Source organism: Carassius carassius, chromosome 26 (assembly GCF_963082965.1).
Source record: "Carassius carassius chromosome 26, fCarCar2.1, whole genome shotgun sequence".
NCBI lineage: Eukaryota > Metazoa > Chordata > Actinopteri > Cypriniformes > Cyprinidae > Carassius > Carassius carassius.
The window spans coordinates 20,600,334-20,619,458 of record NC_081780.1 but is presented as its reverse complement, the minus strand read 5'-3'; the positions used below and the strand labels follow the sequence as shown (position 1 = coordinate 20,619,458).

At 39.2% G+C, this 19,125-nt stretch overlaps 2 protein-coding genes across 4 annotated transcripts in view; one reads left to right on the top strand and one right to left on the bottom strand.

Annotated features, from left to right (window-relative positions):
- Positions 1 to 2,818: 2,818 nt before the first annotated feature.
- On the bottom strand, positions 2,819 to 12,077 carry sapcd1 (suppressor APC domain containing 1). The gene is made up of 4 exons (XM_059511522.1): positions 11,886 to 12,077; positions 9,568 to 9,717; positions 4,259 to 4,414; positions 2,819 to 4,150 (listed from the first exon to the last, which is right to left on the bottom strand). The coding sequence occupies exons 1-4, from the start codon at positions 11,970 to 11,972 to the stop codon at positions 4,058 to 4,060; spliced, it is 486 nt and encodes a 161-aa protein (XP_059367505.1). The 5' UTR covers positions 11,973 to 12,077; the 3' UTR covers positions 2,819 to 4,057.
- Positions 12,078 to 15,313: 3,236 nt separating this feature from the next.
- Positions 15,314 to 19,125, top strand: part of LOC132105952 (cyclin-dependent kinase inhibitor 1-like) — a 38,537-nt gene continuing 34,725 nt past the window's right edge. The window contains exons 1-3 of one of the 3 annotated variants that reach the window (XM_059511521.1): positions 15,314 to 15,446; positions 17,423 to 17,865; positions 18,035 to 18,494. In XM_059511521.1, coding sequence (XP_059367504.1) covers positions 17,427 to 17,865; positions 18,035 to 18,093 — 498 coding nt within the window. In that variant the 5' untranslated portion in view covers positions 15,314 to 15,446; positions 17,423 to 17,426 and the 3' untranslated portion in view covers positions 18,094 to 18,494. The other 2 variants (XR_009424010.1, XM_059511520.1) reach the window with 2 other exon arrangements.

Below are 19,125 nucleotides of genomic sequence, written 5' to 3'. Positions count from 1 at the left end.
TCTCAATGAATTAGAATGTTGGGGAAAAGTTAATTTATTCCAAACTCTAGACATGCAGGACTTATCAAGGGAGCCTGCAAGTCGTTTAACCAGTGTTAAAGCCAGTAGCAGAGAAGTTTTCAACAACAGGGTTTTCAAGTCTGCAGACTGTAGTGGCTCAAAGGGGAAGCCCTTGGGGGCTCTCAGGACCGTGGGCAGGTCCCAGGCAGGGGCTGTGGGGGGACCAGGGCAGATTGAGCCTCTTAGTTCCTCTCAGGAAATGGCCGGCCCACAGACTGTCTTGCTATATTAGCATGGGAAGCTGCTATAGCTGCCACATAGACCTTGAGCATGGAAGGGTAATGGCCCTTGTCCAACAGCTCTTTTAGGTAGGACAATATCACCAATATGTCACATGAAACTGCACCAGGCAGAAAAGACTGACCACTTAAGTGCATTGAGGCGTTTAACCATCTTGAAAAGGCGTTTTGTTTCGTGTTGTTTCCATTAACATATATTCACTTTATGTGCTGATTTCCCAAAAAATTCAGAAATCTGATGCAATTGTACTTACATGAATGGGGTCTTTTATCACAGTCATGACTCCATGTTTTAATAGCAAAAGATGTGCAAATCCAGCGTCGACTTGGGCCTTGTTTATAAAACATTCGTCACTCTAATGACCAGAACACACAAATGCAAATAAAGAAAATCATTCACTGCTCTTGACTGAATTACTTTGTAGTTTTAAAAATAATTATTCCACAGTAAAAAAATCATTCACTGCTCTTGACTGAATTACTTTGTAGTTTTAAGAAGAATTATTCCACAGTCAAACCAAAAATTATTCAGACACCGGATAAAATTTTTTATATTGTTTTACTAGTGGATGCAGGGCGCTATAGTGTATTTATATAAGTGAGCATAGCAAAATCAAGTAAACTGTGACATATTATACCCAAAAGTTCTTCATACAATGGACTACCAGTAAAACTGATAAAAAAAGGGACCAAAATGTATTCAGACACTTTAACCTGTCCAAGTGTTTTCTTTTTCTTTAATTGCTAATGCAACCTTTTTACACCACAGACTGAACAAAAGTATTGATAATTGTGTAAAAATGGTCATACTAACAGTTGTCTGAATTTTTGGTTGATTGTAATCCATTACACACCGTTATCTGTATATAGTTATATATTATATATAAGTTATCTGACATTATCAAGATTAATTTCTTAACTCTTCTTGTCATATTTTGTTACCATTATCTAAAGTATAGCTAATAAACTGTGATAATGTGAGAAATGTTTTGTTTTGACTGTATATTTAATTTTTACAGTGAAGACTATGCAGGGCTATTTTACATTTGATTATTTGGCTTCTGTACCTGAACACCTACAAACTTGAAAAACTTAAACATATGCATAAATAGCACAAATAAACAAATAGAACGAACATACAAATTAAAATTTTCAAACAGGGCCCACTGGTACAACCTGCACTGGGGCCCCGCAAACCCCAACTACGGCCCTGATACGAAATCAACATTATCCTTCAAAAATATAGATCTAACCCTATCTCTACCCCAAACCTAACCCTACCCATAATTTATCCCTAAAATCAGAAGGAAATGATGGAGGACATTTCCTGTAAACTCAATACGTCAGTTCTGATTGGTTGATTGGAATGTTGTTCCAGAACCAATATGGATGTTGATCCAGTAACATGCTGCACTTGTTAAAATCACGTTCACCTTTCAGTAGAACACCGCTGCTAGTTACGTTAATTTGTTTCTATTATATTCTGCTGCTCTCTGCTGGATGGTCTGTGGTCTAGATTGATGCAATTCCATTTCTGTTTTTCAATAAAATGTAAAGGTGGGTTGATTTAGTAATAATAATAATAATAATAATAATATGAAAACTGATGTTATTTCTTTAAAATATTTAATAATAAGAATAATTTCAAAAGCACAAATTCAAAAAGTGCCACTAATATTGAAAAAAAAACTGTAATCTATAACAGATAAATGTCCTTTTTCTACCTGTGCAATGTTAATTTATCTATTTAATTATACAGTAATTATAAAATAGTTTTCGTTGGTTTAAAAGTGGGTTTAGAATGGGCTTGTGGTTTTAGAATTACATACAAATGCATTCCCACTGAAACAGCATTACATTTGAAATGACACATTACAGTAATAAAATGCATTTTAACTATTAAATCCTGTATTTAAATAATACATTTGTTATGTGCATATATCAACATATTATCATTGTAATATTCAAATAAATGAATATGAAATCTCTTATTTTGTTCAATTATTAATATATACAACTGTCTTTAATTTCACTTTTGTTCTTTATTTCATCTATATCATATTTCTGTTAGGGTGAATCAGATAGAAAAAATATGGACCCAGATTCAGCTCTTTGCAGTTTAATAACAAAAACAACAAAAATTAGGAAGAAACATATCTGCTTAACAATGGGTAAAACAAGAAGTGAGGACACTAAAGGGCATATATATATACACAGGATAACGAGGAACTCAACAAGAAACAGGTGTACAACAATCAGTAACTATGGATACTAGTGAACAGAACATGAAAGGGATAGGAAACACATTAAAACAAGAAAACAAACTAAAAGTCTATGAAAGCTAGCCGAACAAAATGGTCACAAGGCTCCTTTGACCATGCTGTGATTACTGTACAAGCTCTAAGCCAGAGGACTGTGGTCATTCTGGTGGAGCTGAAAGGATAAGGAGACTCAGGACTCAGCCCAATGGGACTAGTGGCAAAAGGAGAAGGTGCTTGGAAGCTGGGTGGGACCAGAAGAGAAGGAGTATGGCTACTGGAGGAAACCAGTGGAGGGGGAATGCTTGGGAACAGTTATGGACAAGCAAGTAAATTAATCCTGACAGGGCGACAAAGGCAAACACACCTCAGAGATGGGAGCATGAGTGGGACTCCACTTCAGGAAGTCTTACTTAATATTTTCTCCAGGATGGACACAGTTCAAAATAAATAGGGCTACATGCTCTAGCTCTGGGACAACCTTTTCCATCAGTGGAGGATCCATGGAGGGCATAGGCTCTGGCTATTGCAAAATCACTTGTATTAGTTTAGATTTAATACAGTCATGATCTTCAGTCAACTGAAGAGATATTATATTGTTAGCAGTGTTCTGTGAAAATATTAAATGAGGGAGTGAATGTTTATATCGCTTGTCATTATATTCTGTATTTGGAAAATATAAACTTTTTTTTTTTAATTCAACCAAGTGAACTGAATTTTTCACAATCAGAGTTAGTTTCAGGTTTGTTTTCATGGACTGTTAGTTTGTATTCCTTATTTTAATGAGACATTCACATTCCAGAGCCAGTCCATCCAAAGGGCGTACTAGCACAAACACTTATGAATTCAGAACAGCTTCACGTATGTAAAGACAATGCCAGACAAAGACTAAATGAATGGCATAAAAGATGAGGAACTCAACAAAAAACAGGTGCACAACATAATCAATAACAACTGTAACAGCTGAAAAAAAAGTAGTGTTCGGAACACTAGAAACAGGAAGAAAACACATGAAAACAAGGAATACAAACTAATAGTCCATAAAAAACAAAACCGAAACTAAATCTGATTGTGACATTTTCAGTGCAGCTGTTAAAGTTTTTCAAATATATTTATATTTTTCAAATACATAAAAATATAATGACAAGCAATACAAACATGTACCCCCTTTATGTTTATATGTAAATCAAAATTAATACAAGTGATTTTGCAATACTAATTTTAGCCATAATATAGAATCTTCATTGTTCAATTATACTTGAATTATACTTCAAAACCTATTTTGTATAAATGTAGGTATCTGAATTGCTACTAAATTAAACATTATATCTGTAATTCTCTTTCAGTTAAATAATGGAAAACAGGGTGGAATGGGTGTATACCAGAGCCTATATTAATTTTAACATTCAGTCTTTTCAAAGCATTTTTAACTATTTACAGTTCACTGCGTGATTGGAATGAAACCCTTTTGTAATTAAAGTTGAAAATGTGTGGATGTCATCATTCAGGTGTGCTGTAAGACACCAGCTGCTGAAGAAGTTGTGCCTTCTCAAGCTCCAACATGGAAATCTGTTGATTCTGCTGAATTACTTCCTGTATATGAGATCCACACAGTGCTTGTTATGTTTATAATAAATAGGACTGCACAACAGAAACAAAAACAATAAGAATACTATTATTATTATTATTACTGATCATCACCTTGACCAATGTGGCATTGCTCCACCGGAGGTCCCAGTCCGATCCTCCACTCTTCTCTGGGGCCAGATTGTTCCAGACACAGGTGTCACTCATCAGATTACCCAGACTGCCATTCACACGCTGCATACAAGACCGCAGAGCGCAGGACCACCTGCCCTGTAATGTACAGGTACTTTACAAATTTCTTAGGACAAAAAAGTAAAATAAACTAATTAAATAAAGTACAGATAGGAAAGCCAATGTTTCACCAGCTGAACCAATGAGACACATGTAAATAATAGTGCAACATATTAAACAAACTGTACCAAACTGTACCTTTGAAAAGTCTGTATAAGTACACCAAGTTTACTTAATCCTGCTCTTGTAGGCCAACCTTCTGCAGACTTTAGCTACAGTATAACCTTAATCAAACACACATGACCAAGCTAACCAAGGACTTCAGGATCAAAAGGGATAGTTCACTCAAAAATGAAAAGTCTGTCATTAATAACTCACCCTGTCATTCCAAACCTAAGACCTTCGTTTAACTTCATAACGTAATTCCAAGAGCTTTCTGACCCTGCATAGACAGCAACACAACTGAAATGTTCAAGGCCTAGAAAGGTAGTAAGGACATCATTAAAATAGTCCATGTGATATCAGAGGTTCAACTGTAATGTTATGAAGCTATGAGAATACCATGACGCATGCGTGTGGTGTCGCTGATGCAGGAGCCAGTGTTCTGACGTAGAACCAGGATGTACTGTGCCTTGTTTCCAATCAGAGGAAAGGACACGCATCCATTGTGGTACTGCTGTGAACACTCTGCAGAGTGTGACACGGAAGAGAAGAACTCCTTAGTCATTATTTTTGTTTTCTTTTTGCACAAAAATATTTGTGTAGCTTCATAACATGGACTATATTATCAATGTCCTTACTACATTTCTGGGCCTTCAGTTCTGTTGCTGTCTATTGAGTGTCAGAAAGCTCTCTGATTTCATCAAAAATATTTTCTTAATTTGTGTACCAAAGATGAACTTACAGAAGGTCTCATGAGGGTGAGTAATTAATGACAGAATTTTCATTTTTTTGTGATCTATACTTTTTAGGTTTGGCATTTAACTGGACAGTTGACCCAAAAACAAAAATTCTGTTATCATTTAGGCTACTCAAGTTACCCTCAAGTTCCAAGTTTCTTTCTTCTGCTGAACACAAAGAAGATATTTTGAAGAATGTTGTTAGGCACCGACTTTAATTTTTTTTCATATTATGGAAGTCAATAGGGACCAGCAACTGTTTGGTTACTAACATTCTTCAAATTAACTTCTTTTGTGTTCAGCAGAGTAAGACATTTATACAGGATTGGAACAACTTGATGGTGAGTAAATGAATTTGACCATTTTTGGCTCATATATAACTTGGTTTCACTTCCATACAACAAGGAAGAATTTCAGAAATAATTTTGATACCTGTGCTACCCCCCTCCTTGAACTGCCACCTTAACGTGGTGGAGTTTGAGTACCCGAATGACCCTAGGAGCTATGTTGTCCGGGGCTATATGCCCCTGGTAGGGTCTCCCAAGGCAAACAGGTCCTAGGCGACGGGTCAGACTAAGAGCGGTTCAGAACCCCCTTATGAGAAGACTAAATCTAAGGACCGTGACGTCGCCCGGTATGGCGCAGCCGGGGCCCCACCCTGGAGCCAGGCCCGGGGTTGGGGCTCGTATGCGAGCGCCTGGTGGTCGGGCCTCTCCCCACGGGGTCCGGCCGGGCTCAGCCCGAAGGAGCGACGTGGGGCCGCCTTCCCGTGGGCTCACCACCTACAGGAGGGGCCGGTGCTTAGACAATCGGGCGGCAGTCGAAGGCGGGGGCCTCGACAGCCCGATCCCTGGACACGGAAACTAGCTCTAGGGACGTGGAACGTCACCTCACTGGCGGGGAAGGAGCCCGAGATTGTGCGTGAGGTTGAGAGGTTCCGACTAGCGGTAGTCGGGCTCACCTCTACGCACAGCTTGGGCTCTGGAACCACACTCCTCGAGAGAGGATGGACTCTTCACCACTCTGGAGTTGCCCATGGTGAGAGGCGGCGGGCTGGTGTGGGTTTGCTTATAGCCCCCCAGCTCAGCTGCCATGTGTTGGAGTTTACCCCGGTGAACGAGAGGGTCGCTTCCCTGCGCCTTCGGGTCGGGGATAGGTCTCTCACTGTCGTTTGTGCCTACGGGCCGAACGGCAGTGCAGAGTACCCGGCCTTCTTGGAGTCTCTGGGAGGGGTGCTGGAAAGTGCTCCGACTGGGGACTCCGTCGTTTTACTGGGGGACTTCAACGCCCACGTGGGCAACGACAGTGACACCTGGAGGGGCGTGATTGGGAGGAACGGCCCCCCTGATCTGAACCCGAGCGGTGTTCAGTTATTGGACTTCTGTGCTAGTTACAGCTTGTCCATAACGAACACCATGTTCAAGCATAAGGGTGTCCATCAGTACACGTGGCACCAGGACACCCTAGGCCGTAGGTCGATGATCGACTTTGTGGTCGTTTCATCCGACCTCCGGCCGTATGTCTTGGACACTCGGGTGAAGAGAGGGGTGGAGCTGTCAACCGATCACCACCTGGTGGTGAGTTGGATCCGATGGCGGGGGAGGAAGCTGGACAGACTCGGCAGACCCAAACGTACTGTGAGGGTCTGCTGGGAACGTTTGGCCGAGTCTCCTGTCAGAGAGATCTTCAACTCCCACCTCCGGCAGAGCTTCGACCGGATCCCGAGGGAGGCTGGAGATATTGAGTCTGAGTGGACCATGTTCTCCACCTCCTTTGTCGAAGCGGCCGCTCGGAGCTGTGGCCGTAAGGTTTCCGGTGCCTGTCGAGGTGGCAATCCCCGAACCCGGTGGTGGACGCCGGAAGTAAGGGATGCCGTCAAGCTGAAGAAGGAGTCCTATCGGGCCTGGTTGGCTTGTGGGACTCCTGAGGCAGCTGACAGGTACCGGCAGGCCAAGCGGACTACAGCCCGGGTGGTTGTGGAGGCAAAAACTCGGGCCTGGGAGGAGTTCGGTGAGGCCATGGAGAAGGACTATCGGTCAGCCTCGAAGAGATTCTGGCAAACCGTCCGGCGCCTCAGGAGAGGGAAGCAGTGCCCTACCAACGCTGTTTACAGTAAAGGTGGGGAGCTGTTGACCTCAACTGGGGATGTCGTTGGACGGTGGAAGGAATACTTCGAGGATCTCCTCAATCCCGCTGTCACGTCTTCCATTGAGGAAGCAGAGGCTGAGGGCTCAGATGTGGACTCGTCCATCACCCAAGCTAAAGTCACCGAGGTAGTCAAGAAACTCCTCGGTGGCAAGGCACCGGGGGTGGATGAGATCCGCCCTGAGTACCTCAAGTCTCTGGATGTTGTGGGGCTGTCTTGGCTGACACGCCTCTGCAGCATCGCGTGGCAGTCGGGGACGGTGCCTCTGGGATGGCAGACCGGGGTGGTGGTCCCTCTTTTTAAGAAGGGGGACCGGAGGGTGTGTTCCAACTACAGGGGGATCACACTTCTCAGCCTCCCTGGGAAAGTCTATGCCAGGGTACTGGAGAGGAGAATCCGGCCGATAGTAGAACCTCGGATTCAGGAGGAACAGTGTGGTTTTCGTCCAGGCCGTGGAACACTGGACCAGCTCTATACCCTCTACAGGGTGCTGGAGGGTTCATGGGAGTTTGCCCAACCAGTCCACATGTGCTTTGTGGATTTGGAGAAGGCATTCGACTGTGTCACTCGCGGCGGCCTGTGGAGGGTGCTCCGGGAGTATGGGGTCCGGGGCCCTTTGCTAAGGGCTATCCGGTCCCTGTACGACCGGAGCAGGAGCTTGGTTCGTATTGCCAGCAGTAAGTCAGACTTGTTCCCGGTGCGTGTTGGACTCCGGCAGGGCTGCCCTTTGTCGCCGGTTCTGTTCATGATTTTTATGCACAGAATTTCTAGGCGCAGCCAGGGGCCGGAGGGGGTCAGGTTTGGTGACGACACGATTTCGTCTCTGCTCTTTGCGGATGATGTTGTCGTGTTGGCCTCATCAAGCCAGGACCTTCAGCATGCACTGGGACGGTTTGCAGCCGAGTGTGAAGCGGCTGGGATGAGAATCAGCACCTCCAAATCCGAGGCCATGGTCCTCAGTCGGAAAAGGGTGGCTTGCCCACTTCAGGTTGATGGAGAGTTCCTGCCTCAAGTGGAGGAGTTTAAGTATCTTGGTGTCTTGTTCACGAGTGAGGGAAGGATGGAACGGGAGATTGACAGACGGATCGGTGCAGCTTCTGCAGTAATGTGGTCAATGTACCGGTCTGTCGTGGTGAAGAAAGAGCTGAGCCGCAAGGCGAAGCTCTCGATTTACCGGTCAATCTACGTTCCTACTCTCACCTATGGTCATGAGCTTTGGGTCATGACCGAAAGGACAAGATCCCGGATACAGGCGGCCGAAATGAGCTTTCTCCGCAGGGTGGCTGGGCGATCCCTTAGAGATAGGGTGAGAAGCTCAGTCACCCGGGAGGAGCTCAGAGTAGAGCCGCTGCTCCTCCACATCGAGAGGGGTCAGCTGAGGTGGCTCGGGCATCTGTTCCGGATGCCTCCTGGACGCCTTCCCGGGAAGGTGTTCCGGGCGCGTCCCACTGGGAGGAGACCCCGGGGAAGACCTAGGACACGCTGGAGAGACTATGTCTCCCGGCTGGCCTGGGAACGCCTCGGTGTCCCCCCAGAAGAGCTGGAGGAAGTGTCTAGGGAGAGGGAAGTCTGGGGTTCTCTGCTTAGACTGCTGGATAAGCGGAAAAAGATGGATGGATGGATGGACCTGTGCTACCAATTTAGGATGATCTTCTGACAAACAGATGAAGGATCAGCCCTCTCTAGTCAATGTCATAATGGCACCATTCTTTTGGCAAAATACATTTTTCTTAATTGATAACCGATATTAGTATAAATAAAGTTTCTCAAGCAAAATTGCACAAACGCACACAAAAAAACAATACTTATTTCATAGTACATATCAGTTACACTGGTTATATTTTTTGGGAGAGATCTAGCTCACCTGTTTTAACATTGATTGTAGGCCAGTGGTTTTAATTTCTGGTTTAGACATCTACAGCACTGTACATTTTGTATGTGTACCTTATTTAACAACCCTGATTTAGATCATCAGTTCATTGAAAGATGAAAAGTTTTAAAATTAAGTTAAAATGTTCAAATTGATTTAAGTTCAAATGTGCAATTATTGAATTGAAGTCTGCAGGAATAGGCCTCCTTATACTTCAGTTGTATACTGCTTTTATGTGACAGCAGCATTACTCAATGTGATCTGTGAAGGTACGTACCTCTCCATCCAAGCCTCCTGTGCTCAAGCTAACCTGCCTTTGTAAATTCAGCTTCAGGCGCTTCTGGTACCACAGCTGTGTTTGTTCCAAAACCTGCAGTCCAGCCCACAGGATGTCTTTTTGTCTTTCCAGATCTCTACGTCTCTTCAGCTAAAAGAAACATTATCATAAAAATTGAAACCCCATATTACATAATTACTTTAAGTGTTTTGGCACATATAGAGAAAGACAGATTAATCAGATGATATTTGTCCATTTTGAGATTATTGGCGTTGCTCGATAACCTGTTTGGCCGATTAACAGAAGTGTTGCTCCCCTTATAGAAATTACGCAAGTAACTATGGTGTAAAACAAATGTTTTGATAAGAAAAAAATACAAATCTCATTTACTATGCTATTGGAGATCAGCCACACGAAATGCCTCGGCAATCATTGTATGATCCCAAATGATTTACTAAATACTAGCCTATGTACTCATCTGTGCAGTTACACTACTGTGCAATAGTCTTAGGCCATTATTATTTTCACCACCAACAACAACAAAAACAAAAAGTTATTAAGCAAGTTATTTCTATATTTTGCTGTAGTGTCAGTGGGAAATATCAGTTTAAATTTCCAAACATTCCTTTTGCCATTAATTATAATAATCCATGGAGATTTTTGTTTGCACAAGAAGTCTGACAGCATCCAGTGCTCCACACAGAGATCTGATCTCATCATCATCCAGTTTGTCTGGAATGATATGAAGAAGCAGAAAAAAACTGAGATATACTAAATCCAGAAGAACTGCAGTACTGTTTAAAACTTTTAAACAGTACTGCAGCTTTGCAGGTCATTTTCTCAAGGTGTCTTGGAGATGTTGCCACAGATGTTCTTCAGGATGTAATCTGTAGTAGCGTAGATTACATGGGGGACACGGGGGATCGGTTCGCATAAATGTTTTCAAGAGCTGGTGTGAATAAATATAGATTTAAACTCAAAGAGACAGGATAGTATGCGCATGACCTGATATTTTATTCGGGCCCAGAAGCGCTAAACACTCCTGCAGTGGGTGTTTCATTCATCCTCGAAGCCGGAGCGCGCTCTGGCGCTCAAGCCTGCATTTATTTGATCCAAAGTACATCAAAACAGTAAACTGAAATATTTTTACTAGACTATTTAAAATATCTGTTTTCTATTTGAATATATTTCAAAATGTTATTTATTGAGATTTTAAAGCTTGCTAAATAAATGTATTCATATCTATAATTTCTTTTCCAAAAAATATATATCTTTGAATGATATACTGTATAATGTTGCAAAGGCTTTTTATTTCACATAAATGCTGATCTTTGGATCCTTCTATTCATCAAAGAATGCTGAAAAACATTTTTACTCATGTTTTAAATATTGATAATCAGCAAATCAGCATATTAGAATGATTTGATTTCTTAAGGATGTGACACTAGACTGGAGTAATGATGCTGAACATTCACCTTTGATCACATGAATAAATTACATTTTAAAATATATTCAAATAGACAATAGTTATTTTAAATAGTAAAAACTTTTGCTGTACTTTGGATCAAATAAATGCAGGCTTTGTGAGTAGAAGAGACTTCTTTAAAAACATTAAAAATCTTACTGTTCAAAAACCTGGTAGGCTATAAATTACAGAAATGTTATATTGTAATGTTTTATATTATATTATATTGTAATGTATATATATATATATATATATATATATATATTGTTGTCAAAATCCTTGTGCATACAAAATCTCACTGGATTATAACAATTAATGGCAAAATGAACATTTGTAAATGTAAACTGATATTTCATACTGACACACTACAGCAAAAGACAGAAATAACTGACTTAAAACATTTTTTGGGTGAAAATAATAATGGCCTTTGCACAGTAGTGCAGCCTATATAAGATTATTTTGTCATTCATAACCGGAGTCTGATAGTTCCCCCTCCACTATGTAATTAATGGCTGCGACAGTTGAGTGCATAGAGTCCAAAACTCCAAACTTCATTTTTTCAGTGAATCACCAGGGTATTTAAAGAGTAAGAAAAATTTAAAGTTTTTTTTTTTTTTTTTGTGTAAACGGGATTGAATAATGTACAAGTACGTGATTTGGGACTCAATTATTACCTTAGCAATGCCTTAGACCCCAGAAGACCTCGGCAACCATCTAGCACTTGCCTAGCAAAAACTGACAAATTCCTTGGCAAGCATTTAAAGATAAATATTAAACCAAACTTTTTCAAATTGTCCCATCCCATGTGAGGAACATTTTCCTCCAAAATTACCCACAGTACACGATCTCTTACCAAGTGAAAGCAGTGCAGTGCATCAGGGCTGTAGAGGCTGTTCTGGAGAGGAATGATGAGGACGGTGTAATAGCCATCACATGCCATGTGTTCAAATGCTGGCACCAAACTCAAGACATAACACAAAATGAATAATCAGGATTCAGGACAGAGAAAGCACGAAACAAAGAAATATGAAGCCTTGTCAGAATGAGCAAGAGAGGGAGGGACGGAGGGAAGGACGGATGGAAGGAATGTAAATAGATACTCTGGAAAATGTATATAAAAGCTGATGATGAACAGCATCTGTAGTTATGATGGCTGCATTACTTTCACTGCAAAACCAGAACTAGAAACATATACCTAAACATGATAACAGAGATAAGATTTTGTGTTTGTAAGACATCATTCCCCTCAGCAAGCTGTCAATAAAAACCCCTGGGATGTCAGTTGAAACTGGAAACACCTGATTTCTTCTCTGCCATCATTCTGAGTTTTCTGTTCCAACATGTTAGGGAATGTGACTGAACCTGGACTGAAATAATAACAAGAGTGTTAACACAACTACCGTATTTGAAATAATGCAGTTCATTTTACAATGGATGCATATGACTTGATACTGATTTGATATTTAATAATATACTATATTATTATAGGAGCATTACTCCTCAAGCAGCTTTAAATGTCAACATGAAATGGACCTCTTTTTAAGTCTTGGCACATTTTAGGCTGCTGTGTGCAGTTCCCTTTCACATAGCAGGGCTTTGCTGAAAATATGGTTGTGAGTCCTGAAAATTTATGGGTGTGAGTTTGGATATAGAATGCAGCTGTCAATTCTGTAAATAACTGAATGCAACCATACTGATGATTCAAATACAGGACCGACAACCATATTCTGATGTTTTGTGAACATGGCACTAGGTGTCTTTAACTATATTGTACTTAAATAAAGAACCAAAAACCTTGTGTATATTATGGCTTTTTTTCTCTGTACCTCTGTTCAACCCTGTTATGTTGTTACATCCACCCAGGCTGTGCCCAAAACACCTCTAAAACCACTAAACAAGGCAGGGAAACCAGGCAAGACAAACCAGCTTACACTATTTGTTTATGTCCCTTTAAGAGGAAGAGCATCACTAAATTAGCCAGAACCACAAGACCTCTCATTTACATTTTTAAAGGGTGAAATAAAGCTTTATATTCCAAACCAAATCTTTAATGATTGATAATAAACAATGAATGTTTAACGAAGTGCTCATACAGGATCATCATTAGATTGCACCTCCACCACAAGTACCTTTCTCTTTTCAAATGACAGTGATGCTGTGTAAGATATAGAGCAAATGACAACATCACATATCTTCATTTGTTCACTTCAATACGTGTCATACAAATAATATCTAAACGGTTTGTGCCATAAGAACAATTGTACAGTTCCCCCAAAAATTACCTTTTTGCCAACATTTACTTTTACATTATTTAACTGAGGCGCTATAGTCAATAGTCACATAACATTTATGTTCAGGTGACTGGTTTCACATGATTTATTTGGGGGGTTGTGGGTTGGGTTGCTGCTGGGATTTGAGCAAATGAACTGCCTTAGAGATGAGAATTCAACCAGTTTTGCTGTTACCTCAGCAAAAAACTTGTAGGATAATAGGAGAAATTAAAAATTTCAAATGAACAATTGATTTGCAGAATAATTCACTGTTCAAACACAGCACACTTAGGACATCTGCTGGCCACACATGCTATGGGAAGACTTAAATCAGCAACAATCACACAGTTACTCATCCAGAGTAAGGAAAAGGGCTTGGAAAATCACTTTGGAGCCCTCACATCCAGGTAATTCCATGAACTGTTGTCGCCTGGTCACCACTATAGAGTACTGAACACCAGAACAGCCATCTTTTCCTCAGGCCATCTACCTCATGAGTAGTTAAAATCCCCCACTATGCAATAAAAATGTGCAATATACTGTCCCTGCAAACGCCCAACATTATTAATACTTACATTTATTTGAAGTAGCATACCTTTTACTCACATTACCTTGTATATAACATATATTTATCTGTACATACATATTTTGTCCATTGTCTTTTTTGTCTATTGTTTATATCCCGATTCTTAAGCAGAAGAAGCTGTGAAGAAGCAGAAGCAGAAGAAGCCTTTTAAGTTAAAAATTACTCACAAAATAGTATTATAAAATAGTCTATCTACAGCCAAGCAACTCTTGAAAAAGTAGATTAATTGCATTTATATACTTTTGCAAAAGCTGCTTGGTTAAAAAAATGGTTATTGTCAAGCAACTGGAAAAATGTTTGCAGGTCAGTAACGACACTGCTCATAGTTAGTTACATAGGAGAGTAACTTACTGTTGGCTTCCATGAATGCAGTGTTTACACATGTCAAGTAAAAATACATATTCCGAACTTATTCGGGTAGGCCTACCCTATGTGTTCTTTTTGTTTTTAATTTTATCCATTGATTGGGTGAACCTAATTTTACTCATAGCCTAGGCTATATATTTTATTAAATTATATTTAGTGTGATAGATGATGAATGAATGAATATCTTGATACATTCTAATACAGATACAGGATAATTTTTGATAAATCAGAGATTACCCACTTTTCCTGAAAAGATGTTTGTCTGGAGTGCATGATCTCAAAGTGTTTATTAGTATTTACTAGTCAACATTTGAAGTGGATCAAAACCTGTCATCAAAGTTGTCCTAAAACCTAAATGTGTTCTTGTCCTAGGAAAACTTTACCTTTTTTGATCCACTTCAAATGTTGACTACTGTGTACCTTCCAAATAACATATTATATTAACTGAATTTAAATTAAATTATCGTTAACAAAGGTGATAAAGAAAATAAAAAAATCTCACTTTATCTGAACTCACTCTACATAAATGTGTGTAGGAAAAATCAACCACTGTTGGGGGAAACAAATTTTTCAACATCAATTCTGTTTTTTTCAACAGAAATGCTTGATACAATCACACAGTTCTGACTTTTCCCCACAGATTTGTAATATAAAAAATTGCAATTGTAAGAACATTGTCTTTTTCTCCCTTTCTTTTTTTCAGTGGCGGAAACAGGATTCCATACTAGAAAACAATAACCGACTAGGGAAAAATAGGAATAAAGCTGTCAAATTTGTGATCTAGTAAAATAAACATTACAGGTATACAACTTAAAATGCACCACTCCTGTTCTGTGTTTTCTTGTTTTCTGAAGAAAAGCGTTAAAATCGGCTAAAAAAGCCTTCATTTCTCCCATCAGTCCTTCATCGTCTTCTTCTTCTTTTAGGATTTAATGGCGGTTTGCAAACCAATTTAAAAGGTGCATTCCCGCCACGTACTGACTTCATCATCTTACGCTGGAGAAAATCAAATCCATCCCGCGTGTGGCTCCTCCCCGTCACGTTGCACATCAACGTGACTGGAGTTCTTGGGCGCGCGCCCGAGCTGATCTTGGCAAGAGCAAAACACTGAATGTGTGTCACGCGCGGGGGTTCCGGGGGATTTGACCTACTTTCCAAAGAGACCTCGCTGCAGCGTTAAGACGTGGAAAAGGTGCTCTAATTTTACGCGTATTGCGATTTTAGCATCAGTGAGATGAAAAAAATCCATTGTTATTTTACATTTTGACAATTTAAATATTGAGTGGAGTACTTTCGCGAGTCACGTGACAAGGGGCAGTCCTGCCATCAAAACAAACAACGTTACTGCAGATGAGTTTATTATTACTTCGCTGCGCTTGTTGTGTTTGTAGCTCAGGTCGTTTTACTTCTGTTATTGATTAGAAAGTGCATTAGTAACGTTAGTGGATTTAATCTCCCTCATCTAGACCTCTGCTTTCACTCGACTGGTGAGTTTAATATTTGTCGGTTGTTTTTGACATAACGTTAGATAATTTCTGCATTACTAACGTATACTCTTCACTCCAAAAGTACTATCTATCTATCTATCTATCTATCTATCTATCTATCTATCTATCTATCTATCTATCTATCTATCTATCTATCTATCTATCTATCTATCTATCTATCTATCTCACTCTTAGTCTGTGTCTGTCAATATTAGTGAGGTGAGGTTCATGTTTTCTGTTTTATAAAGATAATTGGCAGTGAATAACACGCGGTGTCAGTCATTCCTCGTGTTTTCTGTTCTCTCGTGCGCGTGTAGTATTGTGCACTAGTAATTTGATAGGCGTGCTGCGCCTACTTTCTCGACGTAAACAAGCTTCACTCGATTTCTCTCTTCAGTGGTAACGATGTTATCGTACAAAATAAATGTAACGTTAATATATTTTTTTCATATCTAATATGTGACCCTGGACCACAAAACCAGTAATAAGGTTAATTATTTTTTTTAAAAAAAATTACATTTGTACATCATCTGAAAGCTGAATAAATAAACTTTCTATTGGTTTCCTAACAAACCATACATCAAAAATCTAGAATTTGAGGGTGCAAAAAATATTGAGAAAATCGCCTTTAAAGTTGTCCAAATTAAGTCCTTAGCAATGCATGTTATATATAATGTTGACCCATATGATGTATTGTTGGCTATTGCTGCAAATATACCCGTTTTACATATGACTGGTTTTGTGGTCCAGGGACACGTTTTTATTTGTTAAAATTACATTAAAAGTGCAATTTATGCATAAAGCTTTTAATTTAATTTCTGAAATGATATTTTTTGGGGATACTGAACTAAAGAAATCTTGATCATGACAGGAAACACCAATAAAGGGATTCTTTAAAAAGAGTAGGCAATGTGGCATAATCTTAGTATTTGTTTATTTAGATTTTAAGTGGTTATTTTAATTTTACCGAATCATAAATAAATATAAAGTTTACACACTTTGTATTCAAGGGACAATACATGTCGCGTACATTAATGGAAAAAAAGCCTTAGTAAAAGTATTCTTTAGTAAAAGGAATCAAGTAGTTTGGCAAAATGTAATTTTTTTGGACAAAAATAAATCTTTTTTTTTTTAGGCAGCCGTTTTTAAGAAAAAAAAAACTTGATTTGTTTGTTAATTTATACTATTTTTAATAGTTGAGGTTCAATTAACAATAACAACACAATACCTTAAATTTAAATTTTAAAAAGTATCCTCAGTTTTATTCAGAATAGTGCATCTTTTTTGCATCCACAAATCACACACTTGGCATTTTTTCATCAAAACAGAGAGTATATGTCTAAGAATTTTTATTAATCCTGACTCAAATACACAGTGACCCCATAAAGTAACTGGACAGTTATCTCACACTTAAAGTGCATTATGTGTTATTATGTTTATGTTATTTATTAAATTATATAAATAATTATAAATTCTATTTTTTATTTTAATTTAATTTTTTTGTTATTTATGTATACACTGCACTTGTCCTAGACAACTGTGTTAACTTTTACATCTACTAACAATAACCAAAATACCAGTTGATTAAAAGACATGATTTTGTTATCTGCTGTAGTAATAAAATGTACTCTAATGTGCTCTAATACCAATACTTTTGGGACATTTCTATTCTTTGTCGCAGGAACATGTCCATGTCACCAGTTACGTGTTATTTTGGGCTGCTGGAAGGAGAGGAGGAGGACATTAAACCTCAGGCAGCAGTGGTTCGGCGGAACCTGTTTGGCCCAGTGGACCACCAGCAGTTACAGCAGGACTTTCAGAGGCTATTCTGCATGAACATGGAAATCGCCAAACAACGCTGGAACTTTGACTTTCAGATGGACCAACCAGTCCCCGGTTGCATTGAGTGGGAGGAGCTGCGGTGCCAGGATGTGCCAGTGTTTTACCATAGCTGTGTGTTCAGGCCCGGTATTGCAAAGCAAACGGTGGAAGTTTGTTCGTCTCCAGCTATGGCCACAGAAAATTATCTGGAGCTGCGGACCAGAGGAACTCTGAGGGTAACCAAACCAGAGAAGAAAATGGCTGCATTGCTAGGGGTCAAACGCAGACAAGCAAGCATCACAGGTGAGACAGAAGATATACAGTAGTTTTCACATTTAATTCTTTGGGTCACTCCGTTATGGCCAGACTAATGTGATCAGGACTTTGTTAAAAAACATTAGTTATGGGCATTATGAGATATTTTTATATTGCAATTCTAAAATGTTTCTCTCTCTCTCTCTCTCTCTTTCAGACTTTTTCAGAGTGACAAAAAGAAGATTTCCTGATCGCAAAGCTTCATCAGGACAGTAAACAGACATTGGACCTTTTTTTGTATAAATGTACATACACTATCTGCACGTAGCTATTCTAACTGACCAGCAAATGCTTAATAGGATGTATATACTGTACATACGCACTCACAGATACATATTATATACACACGTTTATGTATATTTTTTTTACGAAATGCAGTAAAAAAGCTATTAAAGGAACCTATTTTGTTGTTACAACATGGAATCACAAGATTTAAGTAAATGTTAAAAAGCCAAATATTCCGGTTTTATAGTGCGTATGAACAATTCAAAGCAATTAATTCCAGTAAATGAAAGAGAATTCACTCTTACAAAAAACTAATACATTTTAAATTCATGACTTAATGAAATGTTTTATTGTTCCATGTTGTTCCATTAAAAAAATGTTAGGAATGCACTATATAAGTAGTGTGTTTTTTATTTTTTTGTTGTGCACACAAACAATTACTGTGAACGTGTACAGAAATGCACTATAAAAAGACTGTTTGGTCATAAACTTTAAACTTCTCAGATTCAAAATTCAAAATGTATTGATCCTCTTAAAGGGTTAGTTACCCCAAAGATGAAAATTAGCTTGTGTTTTACTCGCACTCGAATCATCCCAGTCGCAGTTATATTAAAAATTATCCTGGCTATGCCAAGCTAGTTGTAGTCAGCGGGTGTTGCAGTTGCAGTTGAATAGTCCACATGTCGTCAAATAAATCTCACGCATTCGTAACTAAACATGCCACAGACGGCTTCGGGGGATAAATAAAGGCCCCCAGTAGCGCAGATATGTGTTTTTCTTCGAAAATATCCATATTTCTACATATTTCAATTCAGTAATAAACACTTTTCTCTCACTTCTGTAATCTGTCATACACAGATCTGTTCTGGCGAATGACACAGGACATAATATGCTCAGTGCGCATGCCTCTGAGATATGCTAGTCTCGCAAGTTTGTTTATATGAGCAAAAGAGGCAAAGTTTCCTTACTTTATTAAAGGAAAACCAGTCTCCTCTTGGCTTATATCAAAATCCTCCAAAGTAT

Excerpts from the sequence above, each read along its gene's own strand:
- sapcd1 (XM_059511522.1), bottom strand. The coding sequence starts at position 11,972 with ATGGCATGTGATGGCTATTACACCGTCCTCATCATTCCTCTCCAGAAC. Across the intron at positions 9,718-11,885 it reads CACTGCACTGCTTTCACTTG|CTGAAGAGACGTAGAGATCT; the intron begins GTAAGAGATCGT and ends TGTTTCTTTTAG. Across the intron at positions 4,415-9,567 it reads CAGGAGGCTTGGATGGAGAG|GGCAGGTGGTCCTGCGCTCT; the intron begins GTACGTACCTTC and ends TGTACATTACAG.